The sequence below is a fragment of the Ranitomeya variabilis genome, chromosome 3 (genome assembly GCF_051348905.1).
Source record: "Ranitomeya variabilis isolate aRanVar5 chromosome 3, aRanVar5.hap1, whole genome shotgun sequence".
NCBI lineage: Eukaryota > Metazoa > Chordata > Amphibia > Anura > Dendrobatidae > Ranitomeya > Ranitomeya variabilis.
Genome location: NC_135234.1, coordinates 607,343,824 through 607,363,835, shown reverse-complemented (window position 1 = coordinate 607,363,835; position 20,012 = coordinate 607,343,824). Strand labels below are relative to the sequence as shown.

The 20,012-nt window shown below is 48.6% G+C and overlaps 1 protein-coding gene across 1 annotated transcript in view; it reads right to left on the bottom strand.

Moving 5' to 3' along the window:
- Window positions 1-20,012, bottom strand: part of NAA16 (N-alpha-acetyltransferase 16, NatA auxiliary subunit) — a 52,056-nt gene that overhangs the window by 10,511 nt on the left and 21,533 nt on the right. Inside the window, exons 9-12 of the mRNA XM_077297307.1 lie at window positions 17,877-17,983; window positions 16,234-16,306; window positions 9,134-9,303; window positions 303-455 (exon numbers count right to left, since the gene is read on the bottom strand). Coding sequence (XP_077153422.1) covers window positions 303-455; window positions 9,134-9,303; window positions 16,234-16,306; window positions 17,877-17,983 — 503 coding nt within the window. The remainder of the gene's footprint in view (window positions 1-302; window positions 456-9,133; window positions 9,304-16,233; window positions 16,307-17,876; window positions 17,984-20,012) is intronic.

Genomic DNA, 20,012 nt, shown 5'->3' with positions numbered 1-20,012 from the left:
ACGTGTGGCTCAGAAAGGGGCCTTTGGCTGCGGCTTATCTGTCTTAAAAACAAGGAACAGGCACTGAAATTCCAACCGCTCGATCCTAGCATCTCCCGACATCTGTCCCAGGACATTCAAGAGGCCCCCATACACATCAGATGGTTGGCGGTTCCCGCGGAACATTGGCAAGCTCACACTTTCATCTAATGCATACAAGGGTGTTTCTTTTTTCTTTTCTTGCTTTTGAGATAGAGGATTGAGATACATATTCTATTCAACGATATTCACAAAAATAACTTTACTGTATGATCAGTGTGTACCCTTGTAAACTTGGAGCACATCTCTTCTGCCTCCTGAATCATGTCGGCCCGCAGCATGTACTTGGCACATTTGGAGTTAATAAATCGGTCCGCGGTGTCCAGAGACTGAGCTTCATCCATCCACTTGGCAGCTTCTTTAAGGTTTCCTATATGCTGGCGATAGACAAATCGTGGTAATTATCTCCTAAGTGCTCGCTAACTCTGCACTGCAAGGTACAGAAAGTCACAAGCGAAATTCAGAATTAGAAGAACCTTAGAACAGATTCCTATTCTGTCAGTGATCCATGGTCTGAGTTTAAGACTGGGACTGGTTTCACGTAAAGAAAGCGAATTCCCTGAATAGAGAAGTTATAACATTTCCTTATGATTTTCTTTTAATATTTCACCATTTACAAGCTCTTTGTTGTCCGTGAATGAGAACATTCTCCTTTACGTGTGGAAACATTGGGGGAGATTTAGCATGCTCAATGCGCCACAATTCTGATGCAGTTTATGCCAAAACCTTTTGTACATGTAAAGCTGCCCCCGTGTAGCAAACAACAGCGCGGTGTGAATTGTGGTGACAACTGCCGTTTAGTGAAGGTGCTTTAGCTATGGTTTTTCATTGGTTTCCCATTTTGCTAAAGACATGATTCTTGGAGGTGCGCCCAGAACATCTCCTACGGGACAACATTTATTTCCCGCGTTTCGATGTAGCTTTTTTTTTTTTTTTGGGGGGGGGGGGGGACAAGAATACAATAAGATTGGGAACACTTATTTTAAAAAAGGCTTTCAATTACAATATGTGTCCAAAGGTTTTGTGATTCACATTTGAATTACATCTGGACTGTGGGGATTTCAAGATATGAATTGCCTCAATAAAAGACGAGAATAAAATACACATGGAGGCTTGTCAGGGTTGTATACTTTATAGCACCCCTCCAGCATTGGCGCGATGCTACTAATCTAACTTCCCTGACCCTAGTCTTATACTCACAAGTCTTCAGCTCTTCCCAGGGCCACTCCAGTCCTGCACCGTCAACTTGTGATCACAACTTCCGACTGACCAGAAGTCAGAGGTAACAGTCACAAGCTCTCAGTGTAAGTCTATGAGATGAGAGCCTTGTTTCTTCTTATAGACTCACATTGAGTTGTGACTTCCAGCTCACCCACAAACACACTGCTGGGGACCGACAGGAGCAGCGCGGAGAACAGACGGCAGCTGGTGAGTATAGTTCTAAGAGCAGGGAACTTAGATTAGTGGCACCACTCCAGCTCTGCTATAAAAAAAACCTGGAGTGGTGCTTTAAACACAACATAACTTCTTAACTTAGATGCACTATATGAGTAACCAGGACTAAAGCTCCACAAGCATCAAAAACGTGGCAGCATAAACTAAAGCCCAAACAAAAGAGTATATTGTGACTGTAAATATTTAATTCAATAATATAAAAGTAAGAGATATCGTAAAATAGGAATAGTACTAGCACTCTATATGGGATACCAGCACATTCCTATTTTACTAGATCTCCTACCATTCTTGCAATTTGTGCTTCTTTGATTACACCTTAATATACTGGATTAACTCCTATGCGTACCCATGCAATTTATACAGCACTTTGCCATAAATAATTGTACTAGCCAGAACTAACAATTTTATAATATTGAGTAAAATCTTCTCGGCACAAGAAACTCGTTAGGGCTTTTCTTTCTGCTCTCATGTTTTGGGGTTATCAGGACTGCATACTTTGTAGTAAATGCTCTTGTGAGAGAGGGGCCAGGTCTGTGCGGTTTACAGTCCATAGGGGTAAATAAGAATGTGGCAGTTAGTTTATTGGGAAGTTATAGTCAGTTCAACTAGATTAGTTACTAGATTGTTACATGAGAAGGAAAGGCCTCTCATATGACGAGAGGTTGGAAAAGGTAGTCTGGTTTAGCTTAGAAAAAAAGGTGAACTTATTTATATGTATTAATACATGTGTGGTACGTACAAAGACTGGAACATGATTTATTCCTGCCAAAGATTTTACAAAGGACCTGAGAACTTTTTTGCGTGTGGAAGAAAGGCAATTCCAGCAGCTAAGAAGGAAAGGATTCTCTACAGTTAGCGTACAGAGACTGGAGAATGCCCTACGGGTAGCAATGGCAGGCATTGGAATACCATTTATAGAAGGGCTGGATGCTTGTCTCAACAAATGGCATTGTGGGTTATAAATAATCTAGTGATAGAGAAGAAAAGAGTTAGAATGGTAGTTGCGCTAATTTAAATATCGAGAGCTGCAGTTAGAGCCCTGAACCACACAGGGGAATAAATGACTATGAAGAGATAAAGATATGTACCTGCGCTATATAGTATAATACATTAGATGAATAATAAGAGTGTTATTTACCTGTTTAATGTGGACAATACTCCAATTTCTTTTGTGTTGAAGTGGGTCAAATCTGAAGTTATATAGGATCGAGTGTTTAATGAAGGCAACACCTTGATTGATTTATGTTGAGGTAGCTCAAATCTGAGGTTATGTAGGCACAACAGTGGACTCACTATGACGATTGTTTAAAGCAAACTCAGCTAGTGGTAAAAAAGATCACCAATCCTCCTGGTTATCTGACACAAAAGGGGGATTTTTGTGTACTCACCGTAAAATCCTTTTCTCCGAGCCAATCATTGGGGGACACAGACCGTGGGTGTTATGCTGCTTGCCACTAGGAGGACACTAAGTGATACAAAGAAAGTTAGCTCCTCCCCTGCAGTATACACCCTCCTGCTGGCCCTCAGCTAACCAGTTTGGTGCAAAAAGCAGTAGGAGATCAGTAACAACATATTAGCTTACAGCATGTCATATTATATATGAGAGTATAGCATATCGGATTATAAAAACAAGCATAAGCCAATACCAGGGTGGGAGCTGTGTCCCCCAATGATTGGCTCGGAGAAAAGGATTTTACGGTGAGTACACAAAAATCCCTCTTTCTCCTTCGCCTCATTGGATGACACAGACCGTGGGACGTACCAAAGCAGTCCCTGGGTGGGGACAACGTCAGATCAGGCCCTGTGTAACTGCTACTTACAAGTGCGCCACCGCGGCCTGCAGAGTCCGCCTGCCCAGAGTCACATCTGTGAAAGTCTGGGAATTATAATGCTTCAAGAATGCATGCGGACTGGACGAATCCGCAAGCTTGCAGGCGTGTCTTGTCGACGCCTGGTGCCTAGAACCCACGATAGACAGGGAGATAGGCTGTAATCTAACACGGAAGGACTCCTGGATGGTGAAAGGAATACACCAGGCTAAATGGCCGATGAAGACGGCCAAACCCTTCCTGTAAACGTCAGGAAGCCTTCCTCTTGCCGTTAGGAAACCCAAGATACAGTGTCCAACCTTCGGAAGGATGCCGTCCTCAAGACGTACCTACTCAAAGCACTCGCTTCGTTCGGAATATGGGGAACTCATTCCATTTTGTGGACTGGTGCCAAAAGAGATGAGGGTAGAACTATGCCCTCATGACAGTAGTAATACAATACCACCTTGGTAACTAGGGATGGGGAAGGCCTGAGGACAACCTTGCCTTGAAGGAAATAAGGGAAAAAAGTCTGAAAAGACCCGTTAGCACCGAAGACTCGTCAGGATGAGGATATCGCCGAGAAAAAAGGGGGCGACCTTCCCTAATAGAATAGATCCCAATGATCTAACGGTATGCAATAGGGAAGAACTACATGTGAAAACATCCTGCGAGGTGGTCCCTACTTGCAGTTTTGTTGCAGAAAGACAGAAAGCTATCAGCTCCGCAAGCGAACTGACGTGGACAGTGCGGATTTCCGAGGATCACTGGGGCCCTTTCTGCTTCTGAAAAGCTTTCGGAAGTGGAAACTGGTACCACGGAATAACCAGAGCATGCAGTGCGATGGCTCTTGGATCTCGAGGCCGAACAACAAACTCGAGTACACAGGCGATCAGTCAGGACGCCATCCGGACTACAACTGTAGAGCTCCAGTGAAGGCGGGTCTGATGGAAGACTTCCGGGTGAAGTTCCCACTCACTTGAGGTGAAACCCTGACGGCTAAATATGTTCGCAGCCCAGATTTCTACTCCTGGGATATGTACTGCCAAGATCACCGAGTGATAGATCTCGGCCCATGTGAGGTACCTTGGCCATGGTGCTTGAACGTGGGTACTCGCTAGATGATTGACGTATGACACAGCCGTGGCGTTGTCCAATTGAAATCGGATGGGTTGACCCGCCATAAGGTAGTGGACCTACTATAGGACTACCTTTGAGATCTTCAGAGCAATGATCGGGAGAAGAGGACTGGCATTGGAAGTTACTAGTAACCATGGAACCGGGAGAAAAAACCCTGGATGAAGAAGGAGCTCAGAGACTATCGTCTGAAAGGCTGCTTGACTTGCTGAAAACTAACGGAGCGAAGGAAACTGCTTCCATTGTCGTCTCCGTTTTTTTTTTGTTTTTTTTTTAGAACCCTCCCAGCAAATCGAATGAAATGAGGGGATGAGTGAGCAAGAGCGCGAGCTCTCTGTTGAAAAACCATGACCCTGTCTGGAGGGAAATTTACCACCCTTCTGGAAGAGTACCGGATCATTCAAAAAGGATATCTGCTGGGCTGAAAATGAGAAGTTGTCTAAGTCTAGCCACCAGCCCAGGTGAGAGGGTATCACAAGTGATATAGACGACTTAGCGTAGTCCTGCAAGGGCAGGTAAACAGTCAGCCAAACAGGGCAGGACGGCCACGCCTCTAGGTGCAAGATGACAGCCGCCATGACCCTTGCGAACACTCTGGGTGCGGTAGCAAGGCCGAAGGACAAGGTCGTGACTTAAATGCTGTTCACGAATGGAAAAGCAAAGGAATTTTTGAAGAGGTTAGGCATCCCGAATGTCGATGGATGTCAGAAACTGCACCTTTTTTGTTGAAGTAATGGCTGAGCGGAGGAACTCCATTCGAAGAAGAAGAACCTTGTGAAAAAATTGTTAGAAGTTTGAGGTCCGGGATCGGTCCTACTTCTCGTTCCCCTTTTAGGAACCAAGATCCCTTAGATCTAGACTGTCCTGGACAACCCTTTCACTGTTGGTCGGGGCTGTAGGAACGTACGATCCTTCGTTAGTCTCCCGCTCAAAAATTTGATTGACCAGCTGAACTGTCTTCAGGAAAGGAGTACTGGTGTGAATCAAAGTAGTTAAGGTCTCCAGGCAGGAGACCGTTGCTCTAGCAATCCATGCGGCGGCTAGGGAGGGTAGAGGGCTGGACCCGTAGCCGCAAAGCGGAACAAACCAGATTTGCCATTTGACAGATCGTGGCATTTTTAATTGAGGACATATCGGGCAGGGATACTGGTAGGTAAACCACAGGAGATTGTACCCGGTTAATCTGCCGAGTGGCAGAATGCGCCGCTGCTTCCAGCAGGTCATTGCAGAGTTAAAAATTAGGAGCCTCGATCCACCATCCTCTTAAACAGGGAAGTGGAGAGGGAACATTCGCCTTCTTGCATCTTCTGTTAAATAGTGGTGATGCAGAGGGGGGTGCTCAGACGCCCGAAAAAGGGTGCCTCTGTACATCCACAGAGTTCAGGTCTCCGGGTGGACAGGACAGGTTGTCTGGCGTTAGGCCTGGGTGCAGAAAAGGATACCTGGAAGCGACCTTCATGTGCCCGTCTGTTGATGGTGTGGGGAGACCGGCGCCCTTTAAAGTGCCTGTGACCCTTAAAAATCAGACCAGGCATAGCGTCCCACGTAGAGGCTTCTATCCAGTGAATCGCATATCCGGACTGGATGGCAAAAGCTCTACGAGGGAGTTTAGACTGAGGGAACTAGTTACACTGGGATAAACTTCAGCGGAAGAGGGCTCCTTATTTATGACCAGTTTCAGATTGGTCATGTGCCTTTAAGACCAGGGAATACTGGTCGTGTGCCTTTAAAACCAGGGAATACTGGTCGTGTGCCCTTAAGACCAGGGAATACTGGTCCCGTGCCTTTAAGACCAGGGAATACTGGTCACGTGCCTTTAAGACCAGAGAATACTGGTCACGTGCCTTTAAGACCAGGAATACTGGTCATGCGGGTTTAGGTAAAATCTCGCAGCGAGCGAGAAGCGCCAATTCAGGGGGCGGAGCCACAGGCACAACGTGGGCGGAGCCTCGAGACTTCCATGAATAGGCCCAAGCCGGGGCGTAAATTTCTGCAGCCGGCGCCAGCGTAGAAGTGAGGGGTGGTCACGCCCGTTGCTCGAGAAAATTGAGCGCTTCCGTGCCAGGCGAAAAGCGCCAGGAAAAAAGGCAGAGCCGCCTTAAGGCGCCACAGTGCGCTTCTGGGGTGCGGCCTACACATCGGCTGAAGCCGGGAGCTAAATTTTGTAGCCGGCTGGAGCGTTACCTCAAGGAGGTGGGCCACAGGGAAGCCTGAGACTGCCTGTGAATATCCCGCTGCAGAAGCCCATCGCTGCCAGGATCCACTCACCAACGGTGCGCGTCCCGGCATGGAGCCGCCGCGGATGTCGGGTATTGCAGCGTGGATGGGTGCAGAGATAGAGGGATAAACCTCAATCCATCATCCCTTTTGTTAGGGAGGTGGAGAGGAACCGCCTGCCTCCTTGTGCCATCTGCTTTCACAGTGGTGGGACAGTGGGGGCTGCCCGGACCATGGAGAGGGGCTTCTGTACATCCACGAAGTTCAGCCCATCGGGACCGTGAAGGCACCTTTGCCCCTGAAGGGGACTTCAACTGCGGCCTAGTCCAGCTGAAAAAGCCGGGGACTAAATTTATGGAGCCTGCCGGTGGAGCGCGTCGGCGGGCCGTACGATTGCCGCTGGCGTACCGGCCAGTGGCACCCCCAGGACCGCATCTTCCACGCAGGCAGCGTGAGGAAGAATGGCCCCCGAGAACTGCAGGGTGCCTCTCGTCCCAGACGAGAAGCGCCGATATAGGGGGCGGGGTTACGGCCGTGGGAGGGATCTGCCCACTGCGGCCTACTCCAGCTGAAAAGCCGGGGACTAAATTTCCGGTCTGCCTGGCGATGCGCGGCGGCCGCAACGGAGCGACGCTAACCGCCGCAGTTCCCCAACCGCCGACACCTCTCCCCAGGGACTCTGCCGCAAGTACCGCCGGCGCCTGCCCCATAGAGGCCATTGCGGCCTACTCCGGCTGAAAAATCGGGGACTAAATTTCTGGTCTGCCCGGCGGTGTGCGGCGGCGCGGCCGCAAAGCGATCCGGAGCGCAGGAGGGGAACTCCTGATGTACTCACAGTCCGGTAATGCAGGTCCCCCTGTCCCTGCGCGCTCCATCCATCCTGTCATCCTCTTCTGTAATCCCTTTTGTGCAACGCCATGTAATGTGGGCTTTGTATGTGGGGCCCCCGGAGAGGAACATTAGAGCAGGCTCCAAGTACTCGCCGTCTTGCAGGGGGAAGGGAGATCGGGACCAAAGATGGAAACCCGTCGCCCCAGTAAAAATTGGCGTGCTCCAGCGTCGCAGGAGAGGGACAGGGAGGTATACTCGCCGTGCTCGCCTGTTGCTGGTTCGGGGGAGAGCGGGCCCTATAAAAGGGATCCGTCGCCCCCTTCACTCCGTTGAATAAAAAATAAAAATTTACAGAAAAATTAAAATTAAAATAAGAAAGTTGGGGTCTGAAAACAGACCCAAGTGCCTCCTACAGACACTAAGCAAGAACTGGTTAGCTGAGGGCCAGCAGGAGGGTGTATACTGCAGGGGAGGAGCTCACTTTCTTTGTATCACTTGTATTTCTTTGTAGTGTCCTCCTAGTGGCAAGCAGCATAACACCCACGGTCTGTGTCCCCCAATGAGGCGAAGGAGAAACATCCGAGGTATGTCTCCAAACTTTGGTTTAGGTGTTCAGTCTGACCATTTGTTTGAGGTTGGAATGCCGAGAAAAAGGATAGATGCATCCCCAGTACGGCATCTGCCTTCTGGGACAACACATATGGCACACATGTGTGAAGGAAGGAAGCCTCCAGACTGAAGCTCCTGCGAGAGCTGCCATATGTGTTGTCCCAGAAGGCGGACGCCGTACTAGGGATGCATCTATCCTTTTTCTCGGCATTCCAACCTCAAACAAATGGTCAGAGTGAACACCTAAACCAAAGTTTGTGAACCCCTAAACCAAAGTTTGGAGACATACCTCAGATGTTTTGTGTCAGATAACCAGGAGGATGATTAGTGATCTTTTTTTACCACTAGCTGAGTTTGCTTTAAACAATCGTCATAGTGAGTCCACTGTTGTGCCTACACAACCTCAGATTTGAGCTACCTCAACATAAATCAAGGTGTTGCCTTCATTAAACACTTGATCCTATATAACTTTAGATTTGACCCACTTCAACACAAAAGCAATCGGAGTATTGTCCACATTAACCAGGTAAATAGCATACTTATTATTCATCTAATGTATTATACCATATAGCGCAGGTACATATCTTTATCTCTTCGTAGTGATAGAGAAGGTACAACTGGTGGAGCAAAGTTAAACTTGATGGATGTGTGTCTTTTTTTCAACTTATGTAAGGGTATATACACACACAGGGTTTTTTGAGGACGTTTTAGAGTAGAAACGCTCCAAATTTCCCTCAAAAACTTGGGAGCGTCTGCAAAAAAAAAAAAAATATATATATTATTTTTTTTCTCCCAAGCACATACATATACACATAGCCTTTCTATATGACTTAAAGGCTGAAAAATAGATACTTCATTATAGGTTGTTCTTCCACCAAGCAGCAGTAATAGTGATCCACTTTACTACATGACACAAAATGATGTGTGACCCCATCCTAAAGCTGAGGAACGATTACAAAGGAGATGAATTACATTAATGACATGCTTCATAACAATACCTTGTAGATTTTAGCTTTCATATAGAAGAGTTCTATTAATGTCGGAGTGCTGGCAATGGCAGCATTGATGTAGTCTAATGCCACAGACCACTGGCCAAGTTTATCAAAATGCTGTGCTAAGAAATAACGCACCCACAAAAGGGTCGTGGGTGGTTCCCGTTCCTCATTGTCTGCAAGAGTAAAAACAAATGGGATTTTATGCACCTTATTCTTTTATTAAAGGGGTTTTCAGAAAACACCAGTTTCCAGATGCAGTAGGTTTTTGGAAAAAAGAAAAAAAGCGCTTTACTCACCCACCCTGGGTCCAACAAAGCTGTTGATGTGATGTTAGCACTGAAGACGCGGTCAATAACAGACACTGGGAGCAGCAGCAAAAACTCAGTACTGGACTATAGGGGAGGGGGTAAGTAAAGCGCAGGTGTTGTTTTTTTATTTCATTTATTATTATTATAAAAAAAAAAAAAAGCCAAAAACTGCAGCCAGAGGGGTTAGGCTAGGTTCACATTGCGTTAGGGCAATCCGTTTAGCGCATACGCTAGCGGATTGCGCTAACACAATATCCCAAAAGGGATCGCGTTTGGCGATCCCGCTAGCGCAGATGCCTGATCGGGTCCGTTCGAAAATAACGGGACATCGCTAGCGCATGCCAAAAATGGCATGCGTCAGCGATGCGTTAGTGACCCGTTAGCACATTTCGGTCAACGGACGCGTTACATAGCGTTAATTGCGACAATTGCGCCATGTAACAGAGTCCGCTAGCGGACACCCCTTAACGCAATGTGAACCTAGCCTTACCAAACCCTCAAAAAAAAAAAAAAAAAGTGATTGTAGAGAAAAATACATGATGGATTTAAAATTCAAGATAGTGGCTATTATAATTTAGAGAGTCAAATTAAACAGAACATGACAACAGCTCCTATTTCAGAATAGTTCAGAAGTAACACCAACTTTATTGTAGATTTCCACATAAAATATATTAGTTTACTTTATTGCTTTAAATATCATTTTTTTTTTAAATAACAGGTTTAATATATCTGCTAGCTGCAATTAATGACAATTTTTCCTTATAAAACTAGTGTCCCCAAAATGCAAAAAGGAGATTTTTGTTTACTTACCGTAAAATCTTTTTCTCCGAGCCACTCATTGGGGGGACACAGGACCATGGGGACACAGGACCATGGGGTGTTATGCTGCTGCCACTAGGAGGACACTAAGTAGACAGAAAGATTAACTCCTCCTCTTCAGTATACACCCCTTCACTGGATACAATTTCAACCAGTTCGGTAGTAAAGCAGTAGGAGCATGAACAAAGACAACTATGTCAAAACCAAAGAAGTAACAACAAGCCAAAACAGGCTAACAGGGTGGGTGCTGTGTCCCCCAATGAGTGGCTCGGAGAAAAAGATTTTACAGTAAGTAAACAAAAATCTCCTTTTCTCCTACGCCTCATTGGGGGACACAGGACCATGGGACGTACAAAAGCAGTCCCTGGGTGGGGAGCAATATGCTAATACCCCATGTACCACTGGCCTACGGCTTAAGGAACTGCCGCTTGCAGAATGCGCCTCCCAAGGGCGGCGTCTGCAGAAGAGATAGAATGAATGTGGTAATGCTTGGTAAAAGTGTGCAAACTGGACCACGTCGCAGCCTTGCAGACCTGCTGTGCTGACGCCTGGTGCCGAATGGCCCACGAGGCGCCCACCGACCGAGTAGAATGAGCCTTGATCCCAGCTGGGATAGGAACACCTTTGACATGATAGGATTCTTGAATGGCTGACCGAATCCATTTTGCCAGAGTGGCTTTTGAAGCAGGAGAACCCTTCCTGGGTCCCTCTGGAAGTACGAACAGGACGTCTGACGTGCGGAAGGGAGCCGTCCTTGAGACGTACCGACGAAGAGCCCTCACCACATCAAGAGTGTGTAGAGCCTTTTCGATGCGATGGACAGGTGCCGGGCAGAACAAAGGCAGAACAATCTCCTCATTGAGGTGGAAAGAGGAGACGACCTTGGGCAAAAAGGTGGGAGAGGTCCTCAATACCGCCTTGTCCGGATGAAAAATTAGAAAGGGAGGGCGGCAGGAGAGCGCAGCCAACTCCGAGACCCTTCTGATGGACGTGACGGCTACTAGGAAGACTACCTTCCAAGAAAAGAAGATCAAGGAAATGTCCTGTAGCGGTTCGAAGGGAGTCTCCTGAAGAGCTCCGAGAACTAAGTTGAGATCCCACGGATCCAAGGGTGACTTGTAGGGAGGCGCCACACGGGAAACTCCCTGGAAGAAAGTTTTCACCGGCAACCTATTGGCAATCCTCCGCTGGAAAAGGACAGACAATGCCGAAACCTGACCCTTTAGGGAGCTAAGGGCAAGTCCCGACTCTAGTCCGGACTGAAGAAACTCCAGTATGGAAGGAATAGAAAATACTAGAGGAGATCGTCCCTGTGCATCGCACCATGAGAAAAAAATTCGCCAGGTACGGTGGTAACTACGCATGGAAACAGGCTTCCTAGCTCTGTTCATGGTGGAGGACACCCTGGGAGAGAAACCCGCTTGGCCTAGAATCCAGGACTCAACGGCCAGGCCGTCAAAGACAGGGCCCTTGAGTTCTGGTGGTAAATCGGGCCCTGTGAAAGAAGATCCGCGCGCTCTGGAAGACGCCAGGGGACGTCGGCTACCAGCTGAACCAGTTCGGCGTACCATGCCCGACGCGGCCAGTCTGGCGCGACGAGAATCACTGGTACCCCCTCTGCCCTGATCTTTTTGATGACCCTCGGTAGTAGGGGAAGAGGAGGAAAAATGTACGGGAGGCGGAAATGGCGCCAAGGCAGGACCAGGGCGTCTACTCCGAGGGCCCGTGGGTTGAGGGACCGAGCAAGGAACTGAGGAACCTTGTTGTTCATCCTGGAAGCCATGAGATCCACATCTGGGCTCCCCCAGCGATGGCAAATCTGCTGGAAGACCTCCGGGTGGAGGGACCACTCTCCGGAGGCGATGCCCTGGCGGCTGAGGAAGTCCGCCGGCCAATTTTCCACACCTGGAATGTGGATCGCCGAGATGGGCGAATGGTTCGACTCCGCCCAATGGAGGATGTGAGACACCTCGAGCATGGCCGTCCTGCTGCGAGTTCCGCCCTGACGGTTGATGTATGCCACGGCCGTGGCGTTGTCGGACTGGATTCTGACTGGATGACCTGCCAGAAGTCGGTGAAAGTGGAACAATGCTAGCCTGATAGCTCGAATCTCGAGGATATTGATGGCAAGGCGAGACTCTTGAATGGACCACCGCCCCTGGGCTGTGTGATGGTTGAAGACCGCTCCCCAGCCTATGAGACTGGCATCGGTGGTCACCACCAGCCACCGTACTGGGAGAAAGGACCTTCCCTGGGTTAGGGAGGACTTCAGCGTCCACCACCTGAGGGTCTTCCTGACCCGAGGGGACAGGATGAATCGGCGGTCGAGGGAGGACGGGTTGCCGTCCCAAGCCGACAGTAGCGCATGCTGCAGGGGACGGAGGTGAAACTGCGCAAATGGGACCGCTTCCATGGCCGCTACCATCTGCCCGAGAACTCGCATGCTGGCGCGAATGGAGTGGGATACTGGACGAGAAAGACGCTGGGCTCCCTGCTGCAAGGCCAAAGCCTTGTCTTGAGGGAGTATGACCAGACCGCGGGAAGTGTCCAGTATCATCCCCAGGAAGGAGATTTGTTGAGCCGGAATTGGAAAAGATTTTTTGAGGTTTATCTTCCATCCCAGGCGAGAAAGAGTATCCACCGTGAGAACGACGGACTCTTCGCACGCTAGGTAGGAAGGACCCTTTATCAGTAGGTCGTCCAAGTACGGAATTACCACCACTCCCCTGGAATGAAGAATGGCCATGGCAGCCGCCATGACCTTCGTGAAAACTCTGGGAGCGGTGGCGAGACCGAAGGGCAAGGCCACAAATTGGAAGTGTTCCCCGCAAAAGGCGAAGCGAAGGAACTGCTGATGCGGAGGGAAGATCGGTATGTGCAGGTAGGCATCCTTGATGTCTATGGATGCCAGGAATTCTCCCTTTTCCATAGACGCGACCACAGAACGGAGGGATTCCATTATGAAGTGTCGGATTTTTATGAATCTGTTTAGTAGCTTCAGGTCTAGGATCGGATGTAGTGAGCCGTCCTTCTTTGGGACCACGAACAGATTCGAATAGAAACCCTTGAATCTTTGTTCTAGGGGGACCGGAATGATGACTCCGTCCCTTTGTAGTGCCCGTATTGCCTGGAGAAACGCTGTGGCCTTTGACCTTAGAGGGCAAGACTGGAAGAAGCGTGTAGGGGGGGGGGGGGGGGGGGGAGGTAAATTCTATTTTGTATCCGGTGGACACCAGTTCTCTGACCCACTCGTCGGAAACGACTGAGAGCCAGGCTTGACGGAACAAGAGTAGACGTCCGCCTACTTTGTTGGAGTCCACCGGATGATGCAAGGAGTCATTGGGCGGAGGATCCATGGGATGTGGATCCCTTAGACCCGGGTGGTTTAGGTCTGGGTCTCCAGTTACGATTAGGTCTGTAAGAGACCTGGGTGCCTCGGCCACCGCGCGAACCTCGTCCTGATGCGGGGGTAGAGGATGTAGAAGACCAGTTGGTATTGGGCCAAAAAGGCCGAAATGGAGGTTGCTGCTGGTACCGAAAGGACCGGGTAGGCTTTTGCTGGGGGAGAAATTTACTTTTCCCTCCGGTAGCATCCGAGATCATTTGGTCCAATTTTTCTCCAAATAACCGACCAGCCTGGTAAGGCAGGGCTGTTAGAGAACGTTTAGAAGCCGAATCTGCTCGCCAATCCCTGAGCCACAGGGCTCTCCTGATGGAGATTGCATTGGCGGCTGCCTGTGCAGCGCAATTGGCTGCGTCCATAGAGGCTTGACTATGAAGTCTCCGGCCTGCGCTATCTGGTTAACCAGTATGCTGGCTTCTGGAGGTAAATCACTGGTGTTAGAAGAAAGAGTCTCGGTCCAAGAGACCATAGCCTTAGCCACCCAAGAGGCGGCGAAGGATGGGAAGAGAGACGCTCCTGTGGCCTCGAAGGCGGAACGAGCCAGATAATCAATCTGGCGATCGGAGGGATTCTTAACGGAGGAACCGTCCGAAAGAGACAGGATGGTCTTGGACGCGAGGTGTGACACAGGAGGGTCCACCGAGGGAGACTGCAGCCAGTCTTTGACTAAGTCCCGAGAAAAAGGGTATTTGGCCTCGATGGACTTTTGTCCTATGAAGCGTTTATCTGGGCGATCCCTATGTTTTTGTACAATCTCCTTAAAGTGAGGGTGAATGACAAAAACCTTTTTAACACGTTTAGTTTTCTTGAAAGACACCACATGTTCGGGTTCCGATGCGGAGTCCTCAGTCACCTTCAGGGTCGAAATGTCGGACTCATATTCAGAGTCATCAGAGTTTGGGGAAGGGGACCTGGAAGCAGAGCTTGCAGGTACTGAAGGGCCCGCTAGCTCATGGTCAGGGGATGAAACGTGAACACGTTTTCTGGAGCCCCGGGTAGAAAGTGACCGGGTACGCCCCCTGCTGGTAGAAGAATCCATACCGTCGTCTGAATCCTCCACGGTCCGACCTGGAGGGGGGCCCTGGAGAGAGTCAATTGCCCTGGCTAGGGAAGCCACAGATCGTGACAGAGAGGTTGCCCACTCAGGGGGGCTAGGCTCTACCAGGTCGACGGCTGCGGCATCGGCGACGGTAGCGGCGTCGGCAAGGGGCGGCTGCACAGAGGGCGAGACGCAATCTGCACACAAAGGGCTAGTGTGGGCTCGGGGCAGGGCCGCATTGCAAGTGGCACATACAGTGAAAAACACTGTGTGCTTCTTGTTACCCTTTTTTGTCTCCTTGGATTGAGACATAGTGCCTTAGGGACAGAGCGGACAGTATACGCAGGGAAAGGGTTAAGCTTTCTTGAAACAGCTTACCCACGGTCCTGTCTGTGTCCCCAGAGAGAGATATGGCGGTTCTTTGTCCAGGAGTTCTCCTTGGAGCGCTGTAGAAGCGTGGACTCCGTGCAGGGAGAGAGGAAATATGGCCCCCGAGATTTGGAGGGCGCCTCTCGTCCCAGACGAGATGCGCCGATGTAGGGGGCGGGGCTACGGCCGTGGGAGGAGATGTTTCCCACTGCGGCCTACTCCGGCTGAAGAAGCCGGGGACTAAATTTTTTGGGGCCTGCCGACGATGTGCGGCGGCGGCCGCGACGGAGCGCCGCCGAGCACCACCGACCCCCGGTCGGCGGTGCCTCTCCCTGGGGACCCGGACCGCATCGCTGCCGCTAAGGGGGAGCAGGGGAGAGTCCCCTGAAGGTACTTACAGCCGCCATTGTCCCGGTTCTCACAGGTCTGCAGGCGCTTCTGTGAGAATGCGAACTCAATCCATGTACCCTGGATGGGGATGGAGAGGCCCCTGATGCATCACGCTGCTGTAGCAGAGGGGGGCTGCGGCACAACATCCCCTCCGGACTGCATTCTTCTCCAGATTACATTGCTGTAATGCAGGGTCCTGGAGGGGGTTGGGGGAAATCGGGACCAAAGAGGAACCGTTGCCCTGGCGCAAACTTTTCGTGCGCCATACGTCGCAGGAGAGGGACGGGGAGGTATACTCGCCGTGCTGGCCTGTTGTTGGTTCGGGGGAGAGCGGACCCTATGAAAAAAAGGATCCGTCGCCCCCTTCACTCCGTTAAATAAAAAATTAAAAATTAAAATAAAGTTGGGGTCTGGGAAAAAAGACCCAAGTGCCTCCTAAGACACTAAGCAAGAACTGGTTGAAATTGTATCCAGTGAAGGGGTGTATACTGCAGAGGAGGAGTTAATCTTTCTGTCTACTTAGTGTCCTCCTAGTGGCAGCAGCATAACACCCCATGGTCCTGTGTCCCCATGGTCCTGTGTCCCCCAATGAGGCGTAGGAGAAAAAAAGGAAGCGTTGACCCTCTGGGAGCGTGTGACTACTTCCTGTACCTCATTAATGTCACCACAGCACAGGCTGCTTTCTGGTCATGTATTATATACTAAAGTACACATCCAGCACATGATTATAGAGAAATAACTGGAGCAAAGGTAACTGAAAGGAGAGAAATCTTACCGTCAGAGTTAAATAGGCCGCATGTTTTCAATGAGTTTTCAAAGCCAATAACAAGTTCCTGTATTATTAGCACCTGGAAAACAAGATGCACGGCCAAGGTAACATGTCAATATAGGTACAAAATGGTACAATAATTGCTCAAAATTTGGAACACTGTAAAATGTAAAGAAAATGTAACGATTTGCAAATCTCTTATAGCAATGTTACTCACCGCAGAACACAGGACACAGATCAGAGGGTAAAAGTTAGAGGTTTTCCCAATCCTTTACAAAAAAAAAAAAATAACTCCCTTAGAAAATGATGGCAGCAACACATCTCAAAAAAGTTGGGACAGGGCCATATCTACCATTGTGTTACATCCTCACTTTGTATTATAAGTTTGTAATGAGAAGACAATTGATGGAGTTTCGGGAGAGGAAAGTTGTCCCATTCTTGTGTCATAGTGGATTCTTGCTGCTCCTGAGCCCTGAGTCTTCTTTGCTGGATTTTTTTTCACGAGCAAAATGTTTTCTATTGGTGAAAGGTCTGGACTGCAGGCAGCCGGTTCATCACACAAACTCTTCTTCTGTGAAGCCATGCTGTTGTGATGGATGCGGTATGTGGCTTAGCATTGTCTTGCTGAAATATGCAAGCCCTTTTCTGGAATAGACATTGTCTGGATGGGAGTATATCTTGTTCTAAAACTGCCATATAATGCTCAGCATTGATGGGGCCCTTTCAAGATATGTAAGCTGTCCATGCCATAGGCACTAATGCATCCCGGTATCAGAGATCTGGGCTTCACAACTGTGCACTGATAAGCTGGATGGTCCCTCTCCTCTGGACTCCGCAGGGCGCTGTGTCCGTGGTTTCCATAAACAATTTCCACTTTGCCTCAATCCATTTCTTGGACTGAGAGAATAAGGCAGCATTTCTGGATTGTGTTGATATATGGCTTCCTCTTTGCATGATACAGTTTTACCTTGCATTTGGGGATTGCGTTCATAGTATTCATGAGCCCATACAGTGATTTGCAGTGGATCTATCCAAAATTTCTGATTCTTTTCATGATTTTTATGTATTGTAGATAGGGTAAATTTCAAAATCTTTGTAATTTTAGGTTGTGGAACATTTTTCTGAACGTGTGCCACAAATTTTAGATTCAGCTGTTCACAGTTTGGTGAAGCTCTGACTATCTTTCCCTCTGAGAGACTCTGCCTCTATCACACTCTTTTTCTATAGTCATGTGACTTAGTTCAGCATTGTTTTTCATTAGTACCACATACTTTTGCAGCTATTTGCTAACCCTGCCCCAACTTTCTTGAGATGTGTTGCTGCCATCAATTTCTAACTGAGTAAATTAAAAAAAATCTATATATTTTTTTTTTAAAAAAGTGTAAATTTCCCCTTATGATCTGCATTTTGCGTTCAGTTGTCAACAAAACAGGGCAATAAGAGGTTTCAAAATCATTGCATTCTTGATTTCTTAACACGTTACACAGCACCCACTTTTTGGAATTGGGCTTCTATAATATTTTAGATTATACAGCTTGCCCATACATAATATTTGGCTTGGTACATGCTATAGTGTGCCTCTAACGGATTAGCATACAGTATTTTGACAGAACCATCCTCATTATTGCAGAAATAAATCACGTATTTACCTTCTCCACAGAAGTGTACAGTGATTTCAATGTTGTAAACAATGGTGGGCAGCCCTTGCTAAAGTTCAATCGTAAGAACTTATCCATTCGTTCTCTTAACTTGCTGCCTAGAAAAAGGAAAAGCAATCGTAGTGCATGTGCTCTATGTACACTGCCCGTTCATTGCACAGGCCACAGGTGGACTCGTATAGGTAGACATGTCAGCTGAAACATTCTCCTTTTTTATTCATTAAGCAGTACAGGCTGATGTGCATCATCTTCATGGCAGAATTATTCTCAAAGATTCACATATTAATGAGGTGTGGGTTCATTATTACATGTGTTGTCCAGTGTACGTCCTCAATACACAGATATCTGACAGAGGAGACGCTAATGCATGTAGGATCCCAATACCAGAAGGGTATCGGGCAGATCTGGTGGAAACTGTCATATCCAGCAAGTGGCAGTGCCTCTCCACACCCTATGCCCGATAGGTAATTCCGAGATTTTGATGGGGTTAGAAGACTCCCAAAATTTCTTTTGACCCTGGACTGTGAATAGGTGAAAAACTGCTCTCCAGCCAAGAAGGTTCGCATCTGTCGCCACATCTGTCGCTGTGCTTTGCTTTACGGCCGGCACTGACACATTCAGTGCAGGAAGCTCTGAGCAGCAGCGCGGACGCCGGGGGACGTGACAGACACGGCAATGTGAGTATGTAGTTTTGTGGGTTTTTTTTACATTTACACTGGTAACCAGGGTAAACACCGGGTTACTAAGCACGGCCCTGCGCTTAGTAACCCGATGTTTACCCTGGTTACCCGGGGACTTCGGCATCGTTGGTCGCTGGAGAGCTGTCTGTGTGACAGCTCTCCAGCGACCACACAGCGACGCTGCAGCGATCGGCATCGTTGTCTAGATCGCTGCAGCGTCGCTTAATGTGACGGTACCTTTACTTGCGGAGGAAGAAGGATTGGACAGTCCAGGGAAGAGATCATCTTATCTAAAGGAGATAGCAGAGCCAGCTGAAGGGGACAAGTGTGAAACTGTGTGAAGGAGACCGCTTCCATATCGGTTTCTATCTTGTCCAGTACACTCATGCAGATACAAAAGCAGACATGGTGATGGGCGTCTAAAAGAGCAAATACAGAAGAAGGGAGGAGACCTTTTCTTCAGGAAGTAAAACTCTGGCACATGCGGTATCGAAAAGCATGCCTAGAAGAAATACTATGCACTGGACCAGGATCAGAAATGACTTTGCCGTGTTGATGAGCCAGTCCAGGCTCTCTGGATGTCCACTGTACAGAGGAATACTGGGGGCTCCATGGCGGCAATCACCGAACAGAGATAGCATCCTGAAGTGGCGGAGCAGCACTCCCTAGTTCAGAAGTGTGAAGTTCAGGATAGGGAACCATCCTTATTTAGGACTACAAAAAGGTTAGAGTAGAAACCTGGGAGGAGTTCCTGAAGGATAACGGGAATGATGACGCCTGACTGACGGAGGGAGGTAACTGCCTGAAAAAAAACGGGAATGATGAAAACTATTTTGTATCCAATGCAGTTGATCTCTCTGACCCAGGCGTCACTATGGAGAGCCACTCATCCCAGAATAAGAGAAGACAGCCGACCACCCTAGGAAAGTCCCAAGGTTGGAACGACACCTCATGTGGAGGAAAATCTGTTTGAGCTGGATAGAGAGGCCTTGCTTCGACAGCCGCACAGCGACCAGGAAGGAGCCGGCATAGAGGGTCTCGTCTTCTCCTGGTGTGCCAGGGAACGGTGTCGATGGTTGGATACCCCAGAAGATGAAAATTGGCAAAAGGAGTGAAAATTCAGGGTGGGTTTTCTGGCAGGGGGACCCTTGGGTCTTTGTTATAGAAGAGAGATACTCTTCCTTCTGATAGCGTTTGAGATTATTTGGTCCAGTTTGGATTCGAACAGGCGTAAACCTTGGAAGGGGAGACTGGTAAGGGATTTTTTTGGAGGCCGCATCTGAATTTCAGGCCTTAAGCCATAGGAATCTGAGATTGGCCACAATGTTGCTAAAAGCCAACGCCAAGCAACGTGAAGAGATGCTGTGAGGAGTTATTTATCAACATGGTCAATTATACAGGCAAGATCAGCCAGTTCCTGGGGTGGGACCGCCCGAAAGAGTGCCTT